The 21,999-nt window shown below is 41.0% G+C and overlaps 2 protein-coding genes across 2 annotated transcripts; both read left to right on the top strand.

The window, feature by feature from the left end:
• Window positions 1–5,467: 5,467 nt before the first annotated feature.
• On the top strand, window positions 5,468–7,599 carry LOC118791191 (protein Wnt-8a). The gene is made up of 6 exons (XM_036548474.1): window positions 5,468–5,538; window positions 5,677–5,710; window positions 5,897–6,035; window positions 6,287–6,412; window positions 6,668–6,810; window positions 7,033–7,599. The coding sequence occupies exons 1-6, from the start codon at window positions 5,468–5,470 to the stop codon at window positions 7,597–7,599; spliced, it is 1,080 nt and encodes a 359-aa protein (XP_036404367.1).
• Window positions 7,600–8,678: 1,079 nt separating this feature from the next.
• On the top strand, window positions 8,679–10,352 carry LOC118791463 (protein Wnt-8-like). The gene is made up of 5 exons (XM_036548831.1): window positions 8,679–8,708; window positions 8,943–9,081; window positions 9,182–9,307; window positions 9,483–9,625; window positions 9,795–10,352. Exons 1-5 carry the CDS (start codon window positions 8,694–8,696, stop codon window positions 10,350–10,352), a joined length of 981 nt encoding a protein of 326 aa, XP_036404724.1. The 5' UTR covers window positions 8,679–8,693.
• Window positions 10,353–21,999: the final 11,647 nt, after the last annotated feature.

Here is a 21,999-nt window from a genome sequence, read left to right on the forward strand (position 1 = left end):
TCCAGGAATTCTCTGTCCTCTGTAAAACATTACAAATTCCAGCTTTTCTCCCCTTGCGTTTCTCCAAAGATTTCAGAAACAGCAGCACTAGTCAATACAGCTCTCTGTGAGAAACTGACATATGTTCATATGTGGTCGGGTGTGATGAGAGTATTCTACTGTTCCGCAACTGTATGGATGCATTTCAGACTCCTTTGTGCTACTCTGAAAGTCGCTCTGTGTAAGAGCATCTGCTAAATGACTAAATGTAAATGTAATGCAAACACCTTTCAGCTAGCTATCGAGACCTCACATTTCTTGGTGGATTTGGAGACTGGAAGACAGTTGGTCTTCTCTTTTTCTGCGTGCACTTGGACAGATGGTCTTTTGATTTCACAGCGGTCAGAGCAAAACAGCTGCGTGTTTCCAAACAGCTGTGGTGGACTGAACAGCCATGTCAGTGCGAGGCTAAGGAAGTGTGACCGTACTGCATGCTAATGCTAATCCTTCCAGAAGCATTCTAAATCACTGCAAATGTACAGTTCCTCCAAGCATCCAAAACTGTGGAGACAGAGAGGAAATGTTGAACGATGGGAACTATTTTAAAAAGGCCTTCCGGCAGTTTCTGAAAGCACAGCTTTGAAGAAATATGATTAGCTGCAAGATTTGTGATATAATGCAAGCACATAAGACTACAGAGTCTGAGTAGAACAGCCTGGGGGTCACACAGAGTGACCTTCCTCTTACTAATATGACCAATTACAGTCTTTCAAATGAATAGCTCTGAATTTCAGAATCATAACAGTAATATTATCTTGATTTTTTCACAAAAGCAAAATAGTTAATTCAATATATAGCATGAGGGATTCTTGAAAGATTCCAGAGTTGAATAATATTTATTCAGTGCCCATGAAATGTATTTATGGCACTATCCAAAGAAACACTATAGGTAAATTCTGTGGTGCCTGGTCCACTATGGCAGTACTCTTTTCAGGGAGTGGCAGACAAAACAACCAAAGCATTGATCTGTGTGTCACCAGCAGTGGTGAAAAAAAAAAAAAAAAATCAAAATCCTTGTACCAGTCAAGACAGACAAAACAAATCCCTCTGGGTATTAGACAGACTAAATTTGCCACTGCTGCTTTGTTACCATAGCAACTGAGGCTGCAGTATTGAAGGATTGACTCATATCTGCCTCTTTGACAGCCAACCAACCAGCTTCAGCGCACCCAGAAATCAGACCTGCCTCTCTGTGTTAATAAAGGAAGCCTGTACAGAAGGCACAAGCCTGTACAGAAAAACCTGTGAGAATCTGCCACACACTGTTTGCATATGTAAGAAATACATATTTGAAATGGTCAACATACCAGCATAGCGAAAGAAACTGTAGAGACAGCACTTATAAACTAATATCCTGTCTCTTTCCTCTATCACTTAGAGAACAAAGTTCTACCATAAATAAATTATATCTACATTTGGTCACAATAAATGTCACTGGACTGTTTCACAAATATATTTATTTATTAGAAATATGTGGGTGAGCTCTTAAATGGGAAAATGATTAAAGAAAAAATAAATGACCAAGAATGTGAATGTGGATGCAGTATACAAGAAGAGCCCTTCTTCCACTAAGTGCATACAAGCCCCTTTTTTGCTTTTTGCTAAATAAAGTACAGTAATGGTATACTGTTTCAATCACCATCATTGCCATTTGGGAACATCACAATGTCACAATTTTAGGACCAAGAGTCTAATAACAATTTGAAAGTGAGATGTCGGCAAACCTAATTAAGCTCACCACAGGTGCCTGATGAGGATAAGCACAAGGATGCTCATGCACACCGTCTCTTGAAAAATGCACATAAATGGCAGGCGAACCTAACAAAAGCTGTAGAGACCTTCGTCATTAATACTAGGAGCTTTTTTCAGAAACTATACAAATATCCACTTTGTACAGATTTCCTTGTAACACTGTGAAATCCTGGAAGTGTGGCATTGTTGTCCCAGATAATAGCCAACATACATTTGGTCATTATTTTGCAGAGCTTGTGGACAAAACGCAGGCACCCACATGTTGAGTCTATTTTCAGCTTTGTCTTCAACGAAGTGTAAAAACACATGCATGGTTACAAAGCCACACATTTCATTATGACATTAATATGAATTCAGTAGTGACACACAGTAAACCCACTGCCAGGTTATCTGGGGTACTACTTTATGAAATGGTTTGAGGGGACAGTACCTTGTGATCAGGTTGGTCGACAATCTCTTTTCCTTAGTCACATGTTTAGGCCTTCATAAAATTCTTCCCCAGTCTGTCATACAATGTACAATAGGCAAGTAGCAGTACAATAAAACGTGTACCGATAGATCGTCTGTAATAAACGTCGACAGGCGCAAACAGATTTTCGCATCGTTTTCCTGCGACAAATCCACAGACCCCCATGAGTCTTTTATTTTAGCACACACTATATTATATACGTATAATTTATACATATTATATATCATATATAATGAGAGTAAACCTCTGTGTCACTAGGGAGTGGCTCCTGAAAAGCGCCATCACATTCAGTACACAATCAGCAGCGCAAATTAAAAGTTCTATTAACCTATAATATCCCCGTTTATCCCCTCGTCTTCTTTTTCATTTCAGTCCTTCATTCCCCATTATTTTCCGCCGTTACCATTGATGATGTAGGGTTTTCCGTTATGTTCTCGCTTTCACACTTGCTAATGGTGAGGAGGGGATCCGCCTCGGCAGCCTTTCAACTCTACGCCCTGCCAGCATCGTTAATGACGCGCGTGGGTTCCTGGCGTCAGCAGTCCTGCCACCCTGCACTAGCCCGTCTGGCAATGCTTTGCTCACAAAGCCGTGTCAATTTCCCTCCCTTTATCGTTTTATTCCTCCACTTATCTTATCTGGGCTCTGAATTATGAATACAGCCGTAAATCGTCACAAGTGTTCTCGGGGGGAAAAAAAACAACATATTAGTGTAACAACCGAATCAATTAAAATACACAACGACTTTGTTTTTGAACAAAATCGAAAACGATTTTGACGATTTCCCGAAAATAATCGGTGTAGCCCCTTCATGTTTTATAACAGAACCCTGAAAACATGAAAACTATTAACAATCTTCAATACCCCAACCGCTGTAGTACAAGATACAACTCGTCCCGTTTCTCCTGCTTCCCCATCATGCGTGCAATGTAATGCTCTCTATAGGCCTGTCGCCAATTTACAGAGTGAAGCGTAAACCTGAATGTGACCTAATGGAACATATCGAGATGCTTCCCCGTCGTCCATGAGCAGAGGTAAATGTTTGCATTTAATTTCAAGTGCACAATGTCTCGACATATTGTGGTTCTGCGATTTAGGTGGCTTTAATTATGGCAAAACAACGCAAGAAGCTTATCTGTGGAATTCAGTTATTCGGGATCGCAATCATTTAAACTACTGATTAACTTCGACCTTACCCTAAAAATTCTCGAGACCATCAGGAGTTCTTTTCAAAAAAAGGGCGTTCAGTTTGACGGACTGTTGTTTCCACATTATTAATCCATCTGTTAAATTAAAACCTCGACTCGACTGCCTTTGCGAAGATTGAGTTTATCTTAGTATGAAAGATTGCAGTCTTTGATTTAATTTTCTCGTGTAGGTGTGGTGAGCCGAAGTTTCAGTCAGCGCGAAATCTTGATGTTGCTGATATTCAATTAGCGAGGATTATCCTCACCTGCTTGGCACTCTATTGTTCTGTCGCGAGCAGCAGTGCTCAGCTGAAGTGAACTGCCCGTGCATTGTTGAAACATGGAGTGGAGGCATGCCACAACTCTGTTTGAAATGCATGAATGTATAATCTCCACAAGCAGTATATCCCATGGAATGTCGAACGTTTACTGGAAAGTAGTCGTTAAGGGTAACACAGGGTAGGTGAAATAAATCGAGGTCTAAATTGTCATGTGACATGACTTGCAGGTCTTTTTGCTTGCATTTCAGAGAAAATGCGCACTATCCTAGACCGAATTGATCCATCTTGATCCATCTTCTCCCCTATTAAGTGTTTAGACGCCCAGCGTGAGTTTGCTAACGCTCCTTTAATTAAATGGAATTTGCATTCATTAAAGTCTCACCCAAACTCAACGACTCAAGTACATCTGATTACAAGTTCTGATTCCTTGTACTTTGTCAGACAGAAACCTAGACAGATATTAATGACCGAAGGCAATATGCATCTCCTTATCTAAACCCAAAAGGAGCGCAACTGTGGCATTCTAAACCATGCCACTTCAGTGCCATTTTAACTATATGATCAGTGAGAACAGTCTTTATTCATTCTCATTCATAATACGTGTTATTCGTATGACGAAAATATTTTTGGTATTGAATGTAATGGATATACTAGTTTTCAGTCAAAATGGAGGGAAATTGTGCTGTCCTTATATATTTACGAGAGATATTCACTTCTCACGAACTCCAGACTATCTTCACACCAAATTCTTTCCCAGGATATCTTCTATTATTCTTTTATCACGGCAGCGCCACTGTCGCCAATGTGTGACATGTTATTTGCATGACTCTTAGCGTATAGTTTAGAATGACTTTATGACTTTGTATTCACCAGGAGCCCCCCAGGGATGTCAGTCTTATTTCCCCAAGAACAGAATTGCCATCTAAGTTGGAATCCCATGATCCCAGCGAATGCTGCATGTTTGCCCAGTTGTTGTGGCTAGTTTACAATGTTGAAATAACCGTATGCGTGCCAGCGCTTCAAGAGAAATCAATGGCCATGGGAGCTGAGAGGCAGTTAAGACCTGCTGTCCAATAATATGTTCACGTGGAATCTACAAACGACACAAAGTGTTGAGTGAGTAACAATCTGCATGCTGTGGGGTGTACAAATGGAAATGCGCTCTGCAGGACATTTCCATTTACTAATGACGCATTCTCCGAGTTCCACAATCCACACACCTCAAGCGCGTTTATTGCAACTAACTGTACACTAATTAGTAGGCTTAAAGGTGTTTGCAAAGTGATCCAAAGGGTTAACATGCCGAAATTACTATACACTTAAACGGCACCTAGTCTTATGAAGTAATAAAAAATAATAATACTAATAACAATAACATGGAGATGATTATGATGATGGCATGTAATTATCTGTTCTCCATTACGTGGGAAAACTCCAACCTGAGCACCTGGAAGAGGGCCAAAGAAACGAGGGTCATTTAAAAAGTGTCAAACCTTTGAAGTGCAGTTTTATGCCGGCGTTTCCAGCGTCTATAGAACACGCCATCCAATGACTTAGTGGTTGCGATTTCACAGTAAAATGTAAAAACTAAAAAAAAAAATCTCGCCCACACAAGAGGAGGGTATAAATAGAGTCTGGCCGTCCATCCTCTGGTCCACTTGTTTCCATTCCTTTTCGCCTGTTCTTTATAGTATTTCCACCTTGGGCTCCAAAGAGGCACCGTTATTGAGGAAACGGCCATGGGCCACTGCCACTTTATTGCGTCTGTGGTCCTTTCCGTGTGCTGTCACGTCCTATCCGCAACTGCATGGTAGGGTGCAGTCGTTTCCAAATTCCAAATATTATAACTGATATTCTTCTTCTTGCTGTTGCTGTTGTTTTTCGCTATTTGGAGGTATTAGTGTCACTAATGGGAAATGTATATTTTTTCATTGTGTGTCATTTCCAGGTCGGTCAATAACTTCCTGATGACGGGACCAAAGGTACTGTGAATTTATGTCGATATCCCATCAATGCAGTGCAGGTGTATAATGGATAAAGCGTGTTGAGCTTACGTGTCTTTCCTCTTTTCTTAACACGAACACGAGTGTCTTTGTTTCGATTTGAATACGGCTTAAATAGTTAAAATAAATGATAAAAAGTGAAAATATACTTTTGTTTTCCTCTAGGCATATCTTACATACACAAGTAGTGTCCAGGCTGGTGCACAGAGTGGCATACAGGAGTGTAAATATCAGTTCGCCTGGGACAGGTGGAACTGCCCTGAGAGCGCGCTGCAGCTGTCTACGCATAACGGACTCAGAAGTGGTAATAATATTTGATTTATCTTCTGTCTTGAGCCTAAAATATATTCATACGTGAGGAATAACCATGAATAGATTATGTTTTTATTCAAAGTTATCATAGATCCCGTGTGCAAATACAGTATCGGCGCCTGTAGCCAGAGATCAGTATTCAAATTCTGTCCAGATGCAAATCATTTTATGAAGTTACTGAAAGGTGTTGGCATCGAGCATGAGCATGACTGCAATATACAGCATGATCTTCTTGAATTCCAGCTACGAGGGAGACGTCTTTTGTTCACGCCATAAGTGCTGCTGGAGTAATGTACACTCTCACAAAAAACTGCAGCATGGGAGACTTCGATAACTGCGGCTGTGACGATTCCAGGGTTGGACAAATTGGTAAGGACACTCTGAGAATACCAAAAGACACAATCATTGCGCTACGTGTAGGTTCTTTGATTTAGATTGACGTGGACCACGTGATTCATTTCCATATAATAATAATAATTATTATTATTTATTATTATTATGTTTTTATTCATGCATGGGTATTTTAGAATATAACTGGGCAATTGCGCGCCACAGTTTAATTAAAGAATGTTCAGATAATTTGCAATGTTTTGATTTTATGATTTATTTTTTAAATGAGCGCAGGTGGAAGAGGATGGGTCTGGGGCGGCTGCAGCGATAACGTGGAGTTTGGGGAAAACATTTCCAAGCAGTTTGTGGACGCTCTGGAGACCGGCCATGATTCCCGAGCTGCAGTTAACTTGCACAACAACGAAGCCGGGAGACTGGTGAGACTTAATATGATTACTGAGCAAGAACCTATTTGCTTCTGTTCAGCCTTGTTTGCGCACAGGTTTGCCCTGGTCAAACCTGTACCATAGAACAAATAATTTTATAGCGCGTCATAGATCAATATTAACAGGGATAGCTTTCACCTTAAAACGCTTAAATCAATTTTGTGAATGAAAAATGGGATTGAATATTGAATATCACCATGTTTCCCGGTGTAGGCAATTAAGGCGACAATGAAGAGGTCGTGCAAGTGCCACGGGGTGTCCGGAAGCTGCAGCATCCAGACCTGCTGGCTGCAGCTCTCCGACTTCCGTGACATCGGCAACTACCTGAAGGTGAAGCACGACCAGGCGCAGAAACTGGATATGGACAAGAGGCGGATGCGCTCCGGGAACAGCGCTGATAACCGGGGGGCGATCGCGGACGCGTTCAGCACCATCGCTCGGACAGAGCTCATCTATTTCGAGGACTCCCCGGATTACTGCGCCAGGAACGTCAGCCTGGGACTGTACGGCACAGAGGGCAGGGAGTGTTTGCAAGGTGGCAAAAACCTGTCCCAGTGGGAGAGACGTAGCTGCCGGAGGCTCTGCCACGAGTGTGGGTTGAAAGTGGAGGAGAGGCGCACTGAGACTGTAAGCAGCTGCAACTGCAAGTTCCACTGGTGTTGCACAGTGAAGTGCGAAAAGTGCACGCAAGTCGTGACTAAATACTTCTGCGCGAGGAGGGACAGGAACCGCAAACCACTGAACAGCACGCGGAGACGAAACCGTGCGCACGACGGTTGATGTCCCTGTATTCTTTTGTGACAACACACAGTAGATTATGTACTTAAATATTCTATAGATTTTATTTACAAGGTGGTAGAATGTGCTAAAGGGTGGTGAATTTGTCGACTTTTATTTTACCCATCAAATTTCTCAACTCCCCTCTGTTTAAAAACGTTCAGTTATATGTGTATTTTCACAGTCTAGTATTTAAGATGCTTTATGCCCTCATTTTTTGCGCACTTTTTGATCCTTTACACGGCTTATTTTTCTTTGTATAATGTATATTTGCGTTGATTTATTTTTTCCTGTGTGCACGACCACAAACTTCATGCATGTTCACCTTCACGCTTTGCTAGACTGCAAATATAATATATGCTATACTACAGAGGCATCCAATTATTATATTCAATGTGTGGGGTTTATTTATAGTTTGCCTTCAGTTATTTTAAAATTCATACGGTATCAATTTAAATATTTGATTCTTGCATATTTTTGTAATGTGAAATCCATATTAAATTTTATAATTTTAAAAAGTTCTTTAATGTAATAAATTGTCTTTCTGTCCCGTCGTTTTTAAAAGTAGAAGTTTATCGTATTTTCTTATTAATGTTATTTTGCTGCAGTTTCTCACCAGGGGATCAGGATTAGTAATTAATCTCGACAATCGGTTTGTGTCGCTTGTGGGTAGAACACAAACTGTCGTGTACTGGCTCTCTTTGAAGTTCACCGTAGGCGTTTCCTCAGCCTCTTTCACCACCGTTATCCAATGATCATCCGAGAATCCTCGAAACAAAAGGCAAGATTCTGATTCGCTCCGAATATCGGTCCCATAAATTTAGGGCGAAAGTTTGGGCTCCAACTCAGTTCTCCAAATCTTGGGTTCGGTGAATATTGAGTGATATCTACAATGAGTTCCTACTCGTTTCTATGGGTCTTTGCAGTCTGCAGTTTTCATAGCATCCTGTTTGGACATACATGGTAAGAATATTTTGCATGTATTCATTCTTATCGGTTTACTTTTGTCTGTACATCGTCTTCTACGGGTAAACGCACGTGTGTTGATAATGCTCTTTTTTCTCTGTCTCCTGTTTAGGTCAGTGAACAATTTTCTCATGACAGGACCAAAGGTAATTTTAATCCATGTGTGAATGTTGAAGTGAATGTTGACTACGTGTAAATTCTCCAAACGCTTATTCTGTCTAATAACTTATAATTGGGGTGAAGATCGTGACGTTTAAAATTATTTGTGGAAAACCATATAAAACACTCCTTAGGTATTTATCTCATTAATCCAGACAAATACGCAACAGTGTAAAATTGTGTGTTAAAGGGTTTTTTTTTTCATTGCTTTTCCCCCTCAGGCTTACCTCACTTACTCCAGCAGCGTGCAAGTTGGGGCACAAAGCGGAATAGAAGAATGTAAACACCAGTTTGCGTGGGACAGGTGGAACTGCCCTGAGAATGCACTCCAACTGTCTACTCATAAAGGACTCCGAAGCTGTAAGATATACATACATACAGTCTTTTCTTGCATAGTCATCGCCAGATAACGTAATTTGGTTAGAATGAAATTTTTATGTTCAATATTTTTGTTTCGCAGCCACAAGAGAAACATCCTTCGTACATGCGATCAGCGCTGCTGGTGTGATGTACACCCTAACCAGAAACTGCAGCCTTGGAGACTTGGACAACTGCGGCTGTGACAATTCCAGAAATGGGAAAATTGGTAAGGAAATTAATGTGGTAATGCTCTGGTTTCACCCTATTTTGTAACAGAAGCACGGTGATAATTCATGATGGAGTGTATATTTGGATGAATGTAAAATGATAAAGACCTGCTAATTATAACGCCTTATGGTGTGTATTGAGTGGATGCTAAACCATTGCGCTTTCTCTGGCAGGAGGCCGTGGCTGGCTGTGGGGAGGATGTAGCGACAATGTGGACTTCGGGGAGAAAATTTCCAAGAGTTACGTGGACGCCCTTGAGACCGGACAGGACTCACGCGCAGCAGTCAATCTTCACAATAACGAGGCCGGGAGACTGGTGAGTAAATTCCTTTTTGCTTTAATTTTAGGTGGACTATAATGGTCTGAGCGCTCAGGTAGGCTCCAGCTGACCAAGCAAAAATGAAAAAAAAAAACACCAGCATTTCTGTCACAAATATAGTATTTTTTTAATTTTAATATTTTTCTCTTCCTTTGTTTTTGAACAGGCCGTAAGAGCCACCATGAAACGAATTTGCAGGTGTCATGGTATGTCTGAAAGCTGCAGCATCCAAACCTGCTGGCTGCAGCTCTCCAACTTCCGGGAGATTGGCAACTACCTGAAGGTGAAGCACGACCAGGCGCAGAAACTGGATATGGACAAGAGGCGGATGCGCTCCGGGAACAGCGCTGATAACCGGGGGGCGATCGCGGACGCGTTCAGCACCATCGCTCGGACAGAGCTCATCTATCTCGAGGACTCCCCGGATTACTGCGCCAGGAACGTCAGCCTGGGACTGTACGGCACAGAGGGCAGGGAGTGTCTCCAGCACGGTGACAGTCTGACCCAGTGGGAGAAACGGAGCTGCCGAAGGCTCTGCCACGAGTGTGGGCTGAGAGTCGAGGAGCGGCGGACGGAAATTGTCAGCAGCTGCAATTGCAAGTTCCACTGGTGCTGCACGGTCAAGTGCGAGAACTGCTCTCAGGTCATTGTCAAACACGTGTGCGCTAGGAGAGAGGGAGGACACGGACATAACTACAGAAGAAGAGCACGTGGGCACAAGTAATTGAACATTATATAATTAGTTACTATACTACTATATGTAGTATAGTAATTTGTGACTTGTTTTAGGTATGGTATTACAGTCTCATGTCGTAGATTGTGTTCTAGTAGCTGTACGTGCCACAGCACAGATGCCACAAGGACTATGCTGTAGTGTTAAACGTGAGAAACAATTCCTACAGAATTCGTTTAGTGATAAGTACGCTGTTTATGATGATGTGGATACCATCCTCTGCACTTTTAGCTTGTCACCTGTGTACAGACCCAAATGATTTATTTATGTGTATGTGACTTATTGGAATAAATATAATTAACCTACTTCGGCGTTTTTTTTTTATTTTGAAGGCCCACTCATCATCATCCACATGAATCCATAAATCAATTTCGATTTCAATATGAATCCATAAATATAATCCATTCACGTCATGTTCATTTTCCTGAAAGTACCTGATTTCCAGCTTCCAGGAAATAACTTCGTCCTTCATAAATCAGAAAAGGTTAGGGGACCGCAAATCGGTTGAGGACGATGCCGTTAAATCGTTGTATAAAAAATAAGCTTGATTCTATTTTACTGTTTTTGCGATCATTTCTGTGCTGAGATTCGGCAGAGGACAAGGTGTTAATCGCCGCAGATGAATGAATACACTTAGGGATTAACGTGTCGCAACTCACACCTCGCCCTTGGGCGTGTTGCTGCGTTGATTTAGACACGCTTTGAAGTGGATACAGTGTTTAGTTATTCTAAAGACAAAGGTTTCAGATCTGAAAGGAAACGCACCTAGCCCTGTTTGGGAGTGTTTGACATGTTAATCCCGTAAACCGCTGTGCTAGTGTAGATAGTCGCACTTACACAAGTCAATTCGACTGCATAACAATAAATCAAAGCGTCCTCATTGTGTATTTGCCTTGTATTCAAGAAAATGTACTTCTTGAAATGAAAATCAGCAGCAGAATCTTTTTTTCTGAGATGCTGAAGTGAAGTAAGAATTCCTGCCTTTATGATTCAATATATATTTCCGTTTTTTAAATATGTTTTATGGAGGTTTAATAACACAAAATTCCAAATTACTTTCGCGTTCAGCATATATTAATAAATGCTGAAATATTTTCTATGTGAGTCTGTGTGATCTTGTCGCAGCAGGTAACCTTTTCAAAACAGGATGGGATGAGGTGGTTACTGCCTATAATTGCTGCTGTGAATTTATCCAGACTGTTTCGTGAGTGCCTGCTGTTAACCTATATGGCACCCTGATAGGTCTTTCAAGAGGGATTTATTCAAGTGATAGAAGGGTGGATGTAATACATACAGCCATGCACCATGTTGTTTCAAATGCATTGATCTGAATGCTCCTCATGCCGCTCAGTTGCACTAACATCTGATTGGCTAAGGTCGGGAGCTTGCCACCTTCTGAAGAAATCGTCCTACCGTTATTCTCTTAGTAGATGTGCACAATTTAAAATCTTTTATTATTACTTTGTAATTATTTATATTCTTGCCCATGCTGCTGCTCTCTATATCCCCATTCAATGTAGGGTGTTTTAACACGACCACGACTGCAATGGCTAGATGGCTTTTAGAGTGGATCATGGCTTTTTTGGCTTAAACCAATGAGCTGGCTGGTTGTGCGACAGGTTATCTGGCTCACTGATGAAGAAACGTTGTTAGCCTCATTGTTATATTGATATAAAAAGTTAAATGTTATTATTTTATGAAGGGACTGACCCGTACTGTTGTAGTCAGCACAGCTGTGTTTTGAATTTGTTGACTTGAATGAGAGTGCAATGTTGAATTAGTGACTAAGATGCACTTAAGCAGAACTAAAACGGTATCCCCGTGGACAAGTGGCTGACCCAACTTTTAACTTTCACCCCAAACTCTGGCAAAGCAGAATGAATTTAGGCTCATTTCCTCAGGAGCCGTAATTATTAAGAATCTTGGATTGTATGTTGTTTGTTTTTCTTATTTGTTGGAGTGGATTAGCAAGCGCTGCCTTGGAGGGTAATGAACAGAGACCACCGCAAGACACGGGCTTAAACGAGGTGACGGTGGAGAGGGGAAGATTCCATTTTTCCATCTGTCTTTGCGGTGACAGTCTCCCCAGGCCCTTGCTCCCCCCCCCTTGCGCATACACAAAATCCTCCGCTGCCTGGCTGGTCGTAAACCTGTCAGTCCTTTCCTCCTAGAGGGATGAAGGGAAACAGGCCCCTGCTGGGATTGGAAGGCAGGAGAGCAGGGGTTGAGTGCTTCCGGTGTGGGCATCTCCCTCATGTTCAGTAATTCTACTACACATGACTGATTCTCAGTGTGACCCATCCCAACTGTATGTGGACACGCATCTATACGTGAAATAGTGCTTTTACTGTGTTTTGGACAATGCTTCAGCTGACCACCATTTCTGCCATTACTTTGCAATTACCAGCAACCCTATAGTTCAATCAAGTAATGTAGATGTCAACAATGTTACGATGATGTCTTTACAACGTCTTCTCTTTGAAACATGATATCAATACCGAATCTAAACCATCGAGTCACATCATCCAGCCATTGGTGGCGAAATCCATACCGTCACTGAATATCAACCTACAGCTTATTTCTCTCAGGGGCTCACCCAAAGAGGAGTCAGAGGAGCGCGCCCACCGCCAGCTCTGCTTCTGGCCTCTGGGGATGCCTTGTTTTCCCATGCTGCCCTGCTGAGCCGAGATGAATGCGGGGCCCAGCAGTGACTCTGGAGCGGCTGACCCCCCCCACACTGTAATACACAGTCCTCACCCCTGACCCGCTCATCTGCCGGCCTTTCATATGGATGCCAGCGGGGCTGTAATCGCCGTAAAACACCCTCTAGGTCGCTCCTTTTCAAACGGCAGCTCCAGAGGTGAGCTCGTCCGCCTCGGCCTACAAAAGGCCCATTTCCTTTCCACTTTGAGGCAAGGGGGTTTTTCGCATGACAAAGATCAGGAATGCTCTCGCCCCTCTGGGACGGCGCGCTCTGTCACTGCCAGTCCTGGCCTCTGCTTCGCTCAAACAAGTAACGGCAAAAGCGGCGGGTTCTCATTCAGCAATCCCCGAACCTGTGCACAGGGCTGCCTTTATTGCTTGACCGAAATTAAAGAGCTCTCAGATTGCACATCCTAGTCAGGCTGAACTGGTTCTTATTTCTCAGCAGGAAATGTAGGGGAGTGCTGTAAGGGGGGCCTTAAATCTCCTACTGGCAGTGATTTGTTGCCGTGGCCTGGTGATACAGCAGATAGCTGGGGAGCTGATAAGTGCATCTCAGTACGAACACACACTGCCATCCAGAAACAGTGGAGCCTCGTTGCAGTGTCTGCTGATCGCTGCTTGGCAGTGTGTGTTCGTATTGCACTTATCAGCTCCCAGCTATCTAGTGTATCACCAGGCAACAGCAACAAAGCACTGGAGGTTTATATGTGCCAACTAGTGGAAACTAGACAGGCTGCCCTTTTAGTAACATTCAGGATGGACATACTGCATCTGCAACCACATTTCCAATGAGTCCTCTCTCTGAGTCTGCGTAAGAAAGATAAAATTAGCATCCTAGAACGGTAGAATCTATTTTAAATACTACTGCTTCCTTTCATTTTTGAAGAGTAGCCTAAAACAAACTTAATTGCCATTACTTCAAAGATGTTTTTTCTATCTCTTGCCAAGCATGGTTGATTCTGTTTGAATAACTTGTGGTCTTCTGTATAACATTGGCTTTTCCTAAATGAGGTCCAATAGTTCCTATTGCTTATTCACAAATCATACTGACTACTCAATCAAAGGTGTTTTACTGTTCTACTTTTGTTTCCTCCCAGTGCAGAAGTTCGAATGGTACTCCCTACCTGTAATAGACACGTAATTCCTACCAAGAATGCCCCTTACATCTGCAGCTGGTACAGGTGTGTCTGATGAGTGTTTGAGATTCTATACAGAGAACTGGTGGCTTAATGCAAAGAACTCTTACTGGAGCTGATGGAGCAAGTCAAGTATTCTTACTCTGGACAGATACCATAATCTGAGGATGACCCACAACAACAGATCAATAGACCATCACAGAAAAATCCACCTTTCTCTTCATAGATCTCAATACATCTATGAAGGACATATAGGTAAGCAATAAAAAGCAACTACTGATGACGCAACACTTTTTCCATCGCTGTGTGTTATGTTATTAAATGCATTTTGTATTTGCACATTGGAGGTTGCTCTGGATAAGAGTATCTGCTAAATGACAAAATGTTACTAATGGTGAGTAAAAAGAGGACCACATTTCATTACCTCCTGGGAAACCCACAATAAACGCTTTTCCTTGATCCAAAAACTAGGCTCATGTTGATTAACGCATTGCATAGCTTCCAGTCCCCAATAAACAGTCTAGATTTCTTTGTTGATGACACTGATTTAGACAGAGAGGGCAGTTATTTCTGCAGAGGCAGAAAGTGGAGGATTCCCAATAAGAGGATAAGATTTTATTTGGACCTCTTGTGTCATGATGAATTCTGAATTCTGCCCCACCCCCAGAGAGATGAATGCTCAGGAACCAAGCCTCTTACCATGGGACTCAGGGCTCAACACACAGGGGGTCTGCTCATCTCGTGCCCCCCCAGGGGGAGCCCCTGCATGGACAAACACCCCAACCAGCCTGGGGGTGAGTGATGAGTACCCCGAGATTCCTCACACCTTGGTGTTAATTGCAGTAGCTCAGCACCAGGCTTGCAATTCTGCTCAAGAGCGCCCTCTGTGAGCAGGGACCTGCTGGTTCAGGCAGGGCAGAATGATGTAACATGTTAACTAATACTGGTCTGCATGGTAGACTGATATGTTTTACAGGAGACTTGGCATCCTACACCATGAATTAGATATTCATAGTTTAGCCTCTGGATGTCACTTACCCTTCATAGGATGAGCTTTCTGAGGTCCGACCACAAAGGCTGAGTGGACCTTTTACTTGGTGGCAGTAGCTGTTTGAATTTACGAGAGTAGTTTCTAGATGTCAGCCCACTGTTAATGGGGAGATCTCGTAGAGATCGGCTCATTGTGCTGATGCCAGCCAGCTATCAGTAAAATGATGGCAACCATCCTTTAATGGAGTTCTGTCGATTTCGTATTTTAAGGCTGGCGGTCGTTTAATTCAGTCATGAGGATTCTATTTTCAGAAACACGTGTGCTTCTGTGTCTGGCAACTAGCACTGTGTTCCAGTTATGAAACCTTTTGGAAGTTGATATATTAAAAGAAAAGAGTCCCCGACTGTCAATCTATTTTAGTAGTGTGCATATGCACTGCTATCCCATTTAGTTTTCATGGTTGTATAATTTTAGCCAAGTCACATCTGAAAAACAAATCAGATCTCTACATCAGACAAAAAAATTTACATCTTATAAATACAAGCTCTCCTACAAATTGAAATGACTATTCAAGTAAACAACAGTATAGCATAGTGGTTAAGGAGCAGGACTCATAGCTCATTAACCCACAATTGCCTCAGTAAATATCCAGCTGTATAAATGGATAACATTGTAAAGAACTGTAAACTATGTAAGTCGATCTGGGTAAGAGCATCTGCTAAATAATGTAATGTAATGTAAAAGTAAACATTGAACATGCAACAACCCTCAAGTGGGAGATATCACTCACTGCATGGGAAAAGAAGGAGAAACTATAGCTATGAATAACTAGAAATTACACAAAAAAATAAGAAAAGAATTGTTAATTATATAATTTAAAAATCAAACATTGCTGGAAGATACAAAAATTTGTGAAGTTGGACTGTTTTCCACCTAGTTAGATAGCTAGCTAGCTGTTAGTAAGTGACCATGAACAGTTGTCAGTTGTTCACCAATAAGACAGGATGAAAAAGGGGTTGATATCTGATGTCATTCCATAGGTAAATGCACCTCAAGACAGCATAAGAAAACCGAGTTTACCTTTTCAGATGACCTGTGACCGCTGGGGCTGTTAACCCACAAGTCAGCATGGCTGGCGTAACATAAGTCAAGAGCTATTTTTATCTGTATATTTTACCTGCAGTTGCATGTATATAAGCAGATAGGATGTACATACTTTGCAGACTTTGTTTCAGAGTAGCCACAGAGCAGGTGCACAGTATTGCACCGAGACTGCTGTAACATAATGATGACCCAGTAGACCTGGCAGAAATGATTAAACATTAATCAAATGAACTTTAATGCATGTTCTATATGATAAGTGTTTATCCTGCATGTATCCAGCCTGATCTAATTTTAGAGGATATTGCAATAATTGTTACAATCCATGCACAGTAATGCTGTTAATATTGAAATTATGCATACATGGATTTTACTTTTTTTAAAAGTTAATTAAAGGTGAGAATGTGACCATCACGTTCTCTGGAAAAAGGTGAAAATATGTTTTTGCTCTGTGCAATGCTAAGAAATCGTATTATATCGTATACATTTTTTAAAATCTTTTATTTATGTTTATTATAAGCTGAATAAATGAGCCAAACACTTTTTCTGGGAAATAGTGATTTTCATTCCTATTTAATCAGGGGTATTATTAAATATGGAGGCCACTGTATACACGTCCTAATCATACAGTGATGAGTCATTGTAGATGAAAAGGGATTAGTTCTGGCTGCCTCTCAAATTTCTGAGTTGGCATAGGCCTAAATTGGTGAAGGTAGTGTTTTAAACATAACATAAGAAGAACAGATGCCAGTCAATATGTAAGACACAAAATCGAGTCAAAAATTGTAATAAAATAATCAAAATAAAGGGAACAAGGTGCACTCTGTAATGGTAATGGTAAAACTACAGTGGTAAAGCTATTAAAACAGCTGATTTGGAAATGAAATACAAAGCAACAATGGTAACAGCAGAAAAACAGAATAAATAAAATAAAATATATAAAAGTAGCAACAACTGGAGGCAGAGCAATCTGAGTGGCAGCGTAGCATAGTGGGATGGAGCAGGAGCTATAATCAAGAGATTGCTGGTTTGATTCCTCACTGGGGAACTGCTGTTGAACCCTTGGGCAAGGTATGCAACCTATAATTGCCTTAATGAATATCCAACTACCTAAATTTATACAATGTTTTAAAAAACTGTAATGTATGTAAGTACTTACTGAAAGTAATGTAATGAGTCTTAGGGGCTAAAGGAAGATGTACATTTTGATGGCAAAATTCTTAGTGTCCCATAATTCTTGTGGAAGGGAGTTCGATAGCTTAGATGCTACAAAACAATAATGTCTGGTAATTAATTTCTAACCCATAGCAGGCAGCTTTGCTTTGGGGACAAAAAGGGCTAGTGGTAGATGACATAGTCAGAGGCAAGGCTGTATAAGCAGTTTAAACAACCTTGCATTGCCTGTGGTATTTTACAGAGAACCAGTGTAGTTGACACAGGTAAGAGGCGATATACTCAATTTTATTTATTTATTTATTTATTTTTGGTGTGAGTCAATGCCTTTGCTGTGGTGTCCTGGGTGTATTGTAGCTTGTTGAGGGTTTTGGGGGAGAGACCAATTAGGAGAGAATTATAGCATTCAAGTAGCAAGGACAACCCTCTCGGCATCAGTGAAACACAGGGCAGGTGTGAGCAATGCAATATTTCAACATGCACTGGTACATCTTTGGTTTCTTGACAGTTTTGGCATGATATTCTACATACAATGTACAATCAATGCTAACTTTAGAATGGAATTTGTGGCTTTAGAGATGCCGCTCATATGAGGTGGTAGTGGAAGTGGGGCGTGTCATCATTAAATCTCAAATTCCAATGGTATGGCCTTGAATTTTATTCTAAAATGCAGATATAATTTGCAGTATGTCACTGTAAAAATGTGAATTCTAGCAAGCAAGTTATATTAGATTATGTTGCATTACATTATGCTTTCTAAGATTTTATCTTTTTATTATTCGCATATCATACATACATTTACATTTTGTTTATTTTTCCTGTTGCTATTATTAGTAGTACAGAGGTAGCTATAATTGTTTAACTGGCCTTGTAACCTTAATTTACCACTAGTTTTCTAAGAGGAAGAAGAACTAACACTCCTAGCTTATGTTTTTACTAGCCCTGTTTGGTTTACCAGCACTTCTTGAACTGACATGAAATGTATTTTTTACCGCTTAATAATTTAACAAACACCACTACAGTGTGCAAAATAATTTACTTGAAGAAACAGCAATAATCTTGTATGATTTATATTTTTTCCAAAGAAAAAAAATCAGTACCCGCAGCGTCTCCTACTGGAAATTGATGGTATTGCACGTTGAAGTTAAAGTAAAGGGCGCTTTGGCCGCAGACGTGCTCATTTCCTTTATACTTTCCACAACTGATTAGTCCTTTTGGTATCCAGACATCATGAAGTTATGTGCATTATCATTGTTATTGTTGTTGCTAGTGGCAATTGTAGCAGTAGAAGTTCGCCTGCATTTTTGTCAGTTCTCCGAGAGAAGAAAGGGTTCCCCGCCTAGAATATGTGGCTACATTCAGCAGCCCCTTTCGAACTGGAAAGCTGAATGTTCTGTCACAAATTGTTTACTATTTGAAAAATACACTTCGTTGTGCAAACCGATCCAACGGGGCAGAATAAGCACGAATAAATCTTGATTTAGATTATTAAAATAAACATGCAAAACGCCAGACAGCGCCCGTGGTTCGACCCTCCGGGGAAGGTAGACGTTTCATACTCGGTGAAAGTGAAGTAACCACTGAGCTAAGCCGACGCGAAAGCGTAGCACTGCAAACTGGCTTTTAAAGAGAACGTCACCACAGTGACGTCTCCAATTGACAATATCGGTATTTGGCTTCTCGGACTGCGTCTGTTCTGTCTTTAGCTCAAAAGCGGTCTCCTGTGTAGGCTATCATGAGAGAGCTGCCGGAATGTATGAAGAAAATAAGAGTCAACAGATAACGTTCTAGCCGCATGGTCATCGGTACAAGAACATATTTGTCTTTATATTAATCATCTTCTTTATATTTTTCAGGCGACACAATATTTTGTTTCCTTTAACCAACTATCACCAGTTGAAAAAAGAAATACTCACTAGTGTGAAATTTATTTTTTTAATCTGTTTGTCATCTCTGCCTTGTTGTGGTCTTGACAGAACGTAGCATGTAATTCCTTTTAATGGGTTGCATTTTCATGCCTTTCAGAATTTTATATGCTTCTAGTGAAGTACTGAGCCTCTTTTTGCTGACCATGAATAGATTATGTTCTCTCTTGATAGGTAATCTGTATAAGAGCTGGAAAGTTCAGAACTCTGTTTCACAACTAAGTCTTGTTGCCTTTCTGTGTTTCTGGAGCTTCTGCATCTCCTTTAACAGCCCCCCTCGTACTGACACGAAATGTATTTTCAACAGTTTAATAATTTCACAAACACCACTACATTGTGCAAACTAATTTTGTAGGAGAATCAGCAAACAACCTGTATTATTTATATTCTTTGTTTTTAGAAAATACACAAAATAAAGTGTATCACACGTGATTCGATCACTACAGTACATCAAACTCAATTTATTATCTAAAACAAAGTAACGAAGTAATAACTAGGCTGAGCATTCAACGATAACGCTGTTTTTAACTGAAGACAGTATCAGTGCATGCAGCGTCTCCTACTGAAAAATGATTGTATTGCACGTTGAAGTTAAAGTAAAGGGCGCTTTGGCCGCAGACGTGCTCATTTCCTTTATACTTTCCACAACTGATTAGTCCTTTTGGTATCCAGACATCATGAAGTTATGTGCATTATCATTGTTATTGTTGTTGCTAGTGGCAATTGTAGCAGTAGAAGTTCGCCTGCATTTTTGTCAGTCATCAGAGAGAAGAAAGGATTCCCCGCCTAGAATATGTGGCTACATTCAGCAGCCCCTTTCGAATTGGAAAGCTGAATGTTCTGTCACAAATTGTTTACTATTTGAAAAATACACTTCGTTGTGCAAGCCGATCCAACGGGGCAGAATAAACACGAATAAATCTTGATTTAGATTATTAAAATAAACATGCAAAACGCCAGACAGCGCCCGTGGTTCGACCCTCCGGGGAAGGTAGACGTTTCATACTCAGTGAAAGTGAAGTAACCACTGAGCTAAGCTGACGCGAAAGCGAAACACTGCAAACTGGCTTTTAAAGAGAACGTCACGACAGTGACGTCTCCAATTGACAATATCGGTATTTGGCTTCTCGGACTGCGTCTGTTCTGTCTTCTGCTCAAAAGGCGATTTCCTGCGTACGCTATCATAAGAGAGCTGTAGGAATGTAGGAAGAAAGTAACAGTCAACTGTTAACGTTCTAGCCGCATGATCATCGGTACAAGAACATATTTGTCTTTATGTTAATCTTCTTCTTTATATTTTTCTTTTTACACGATATTTTGTTTCTTTTAACCAACTATCATCAGCTGACCTGCGCACTAGTCTCTGATTGGTCATAATGTCAAGATGTGCGAAATGAGCGCGTCTTTCGTGATCTGTCACAACGTTAGCCGGGTATCCAGCTATATAGCAAGCGACTGAAGACACGGCAACAGCTAGGCAGCTAACATTTGCCATCGCAAATAGGAGGTAGCAACAAAATCCTTGCAGTTGTTCCCAATTTAAGAAGCCAACGGTGAAACGTTGACTAGCAACATTCATGGTAGATAACGGAATGAAAAGACCCACAGTCCAATCATGCGATATCGGTATAGTTGCTTCCTGCCTTTGGAAAGACATTAGTACAGTATTGTCCACTGTACTTGCTTGTACCACTCGATCTCTGAGAGAGAGATCTGCGCCATGGAACCTTATAAGCCTGATGTACATCCACACGATTTTATTTTAGTTTTTATCGTTGAATTGCTGCAAAATACCACATTTCTGTCAAAGAGCACACCGACATTATTATTATTATTATTATTATCATTATTCATTATTATTAGCAGTAGTAGTATCATTTGTGTAATAGGAATTTTCAGTTTACTTGTATGATACCAGCAGCTTTCTAGAGAGCATTCCGCGATGTGCTTTTTCGTATATAGCCATTCTGTCATACAATTCAGTCCAGCAAGAAAACTAGCTACCTCCACTACAGGAAAACACTGTAAATTTATAGGATCATGCGTCTCACTGCAGTGAGACTATAAATACCTCTATTTTGTTACATGCGTTTTTGTGGGATTAAACGTTATGAATTATGAACACCTCCCCTTTGCGAATTGTATATTTCACAGGAAGCGCGAGAGGAAGTGAGGCATTTTCTTTATTAGAAGCCTCAGACGAGAGCTGGTTCGTTGTATCCTTTCTATCTTGAAATTGATGTTATCATTATTTTGTGGTTGGAAATTTCCTATATTTGGACAACGCGTTAAGGATTGACTTTGGGGAAGGGAGGATTACAAATATGTGTAGCACTCTTTTCTATCCATCAACTGTTTTGCTAGTTTATTGCAAAGCATTCTTGCCTTAATTAAATTCTAGTCAGGCTCCGAATCCCCTCGATTTGAAGGGACACGGGGTAGAGCCGGTATAGTAGCCAGGCATAAGCGTTCAAGTTCCCCGGAGCCTCCGCGTTGTACATAACAGCTGTTACATGATCGCAGAACACGAGAGAAGGGGACCAGTAACGGCTGTCCGGCACTGTCTTGCGCTCCTCTCGTATCAATAATTTTACATTTGATTCAAG

Source organism: Megalops cyprinoides, chromosome 16, assembly GCF_013368585.1.
Source record: "Megalops cyprinoides isolate fMegCyp1 chromosome 16, fMegCyp1.pri, whole genome shotgun sequence".
NCBI lineage: Eukaryota > Metazoa > Chordata > Actinopteri > Elopiformes > Megalopidae > Megalops > Megalops cyprinoides.

Coding starts and splice junctions, on each gene's coding strand:
- LOC118791463 (XM_036548831.1), top strand. Junction 9,082..9,181: donor TCATAAAGGACTCCGAAGCT/GTAAGATATACA, acceptor TTTGTTTCGCAG/CCACAAGAGAAACATCCTTC. Junction 9,308..9,482: donor TTCCAGAAATGGGAAAATTG/GTAAGGAAATTA, acceptor TTTCTCTGGCAG/GAGGCCGTGGCTGGCTGTGG.
- LOC118791191 (XM_036548474.1), top strand. CDS start 5,468: ATGGGCCACTGCCACTTTATTGCGTCTGTGGTCCTTTCCGTGTGCTGT. Junction 6,413..6,667: donor TTCCAGGGTTGGACAAATTG/GTAAGGACACTC, acceptor AAATGAGCGCAG/GTGGAAGAGGATGGGTCTGG. Junction 6,811..7,032: donor ACAACGAAGCCGGGAGACTG/GTGAGACTTAAT, acceptor TTCCCGGTGTAG/GCAATTAAGGCGACAATGAA.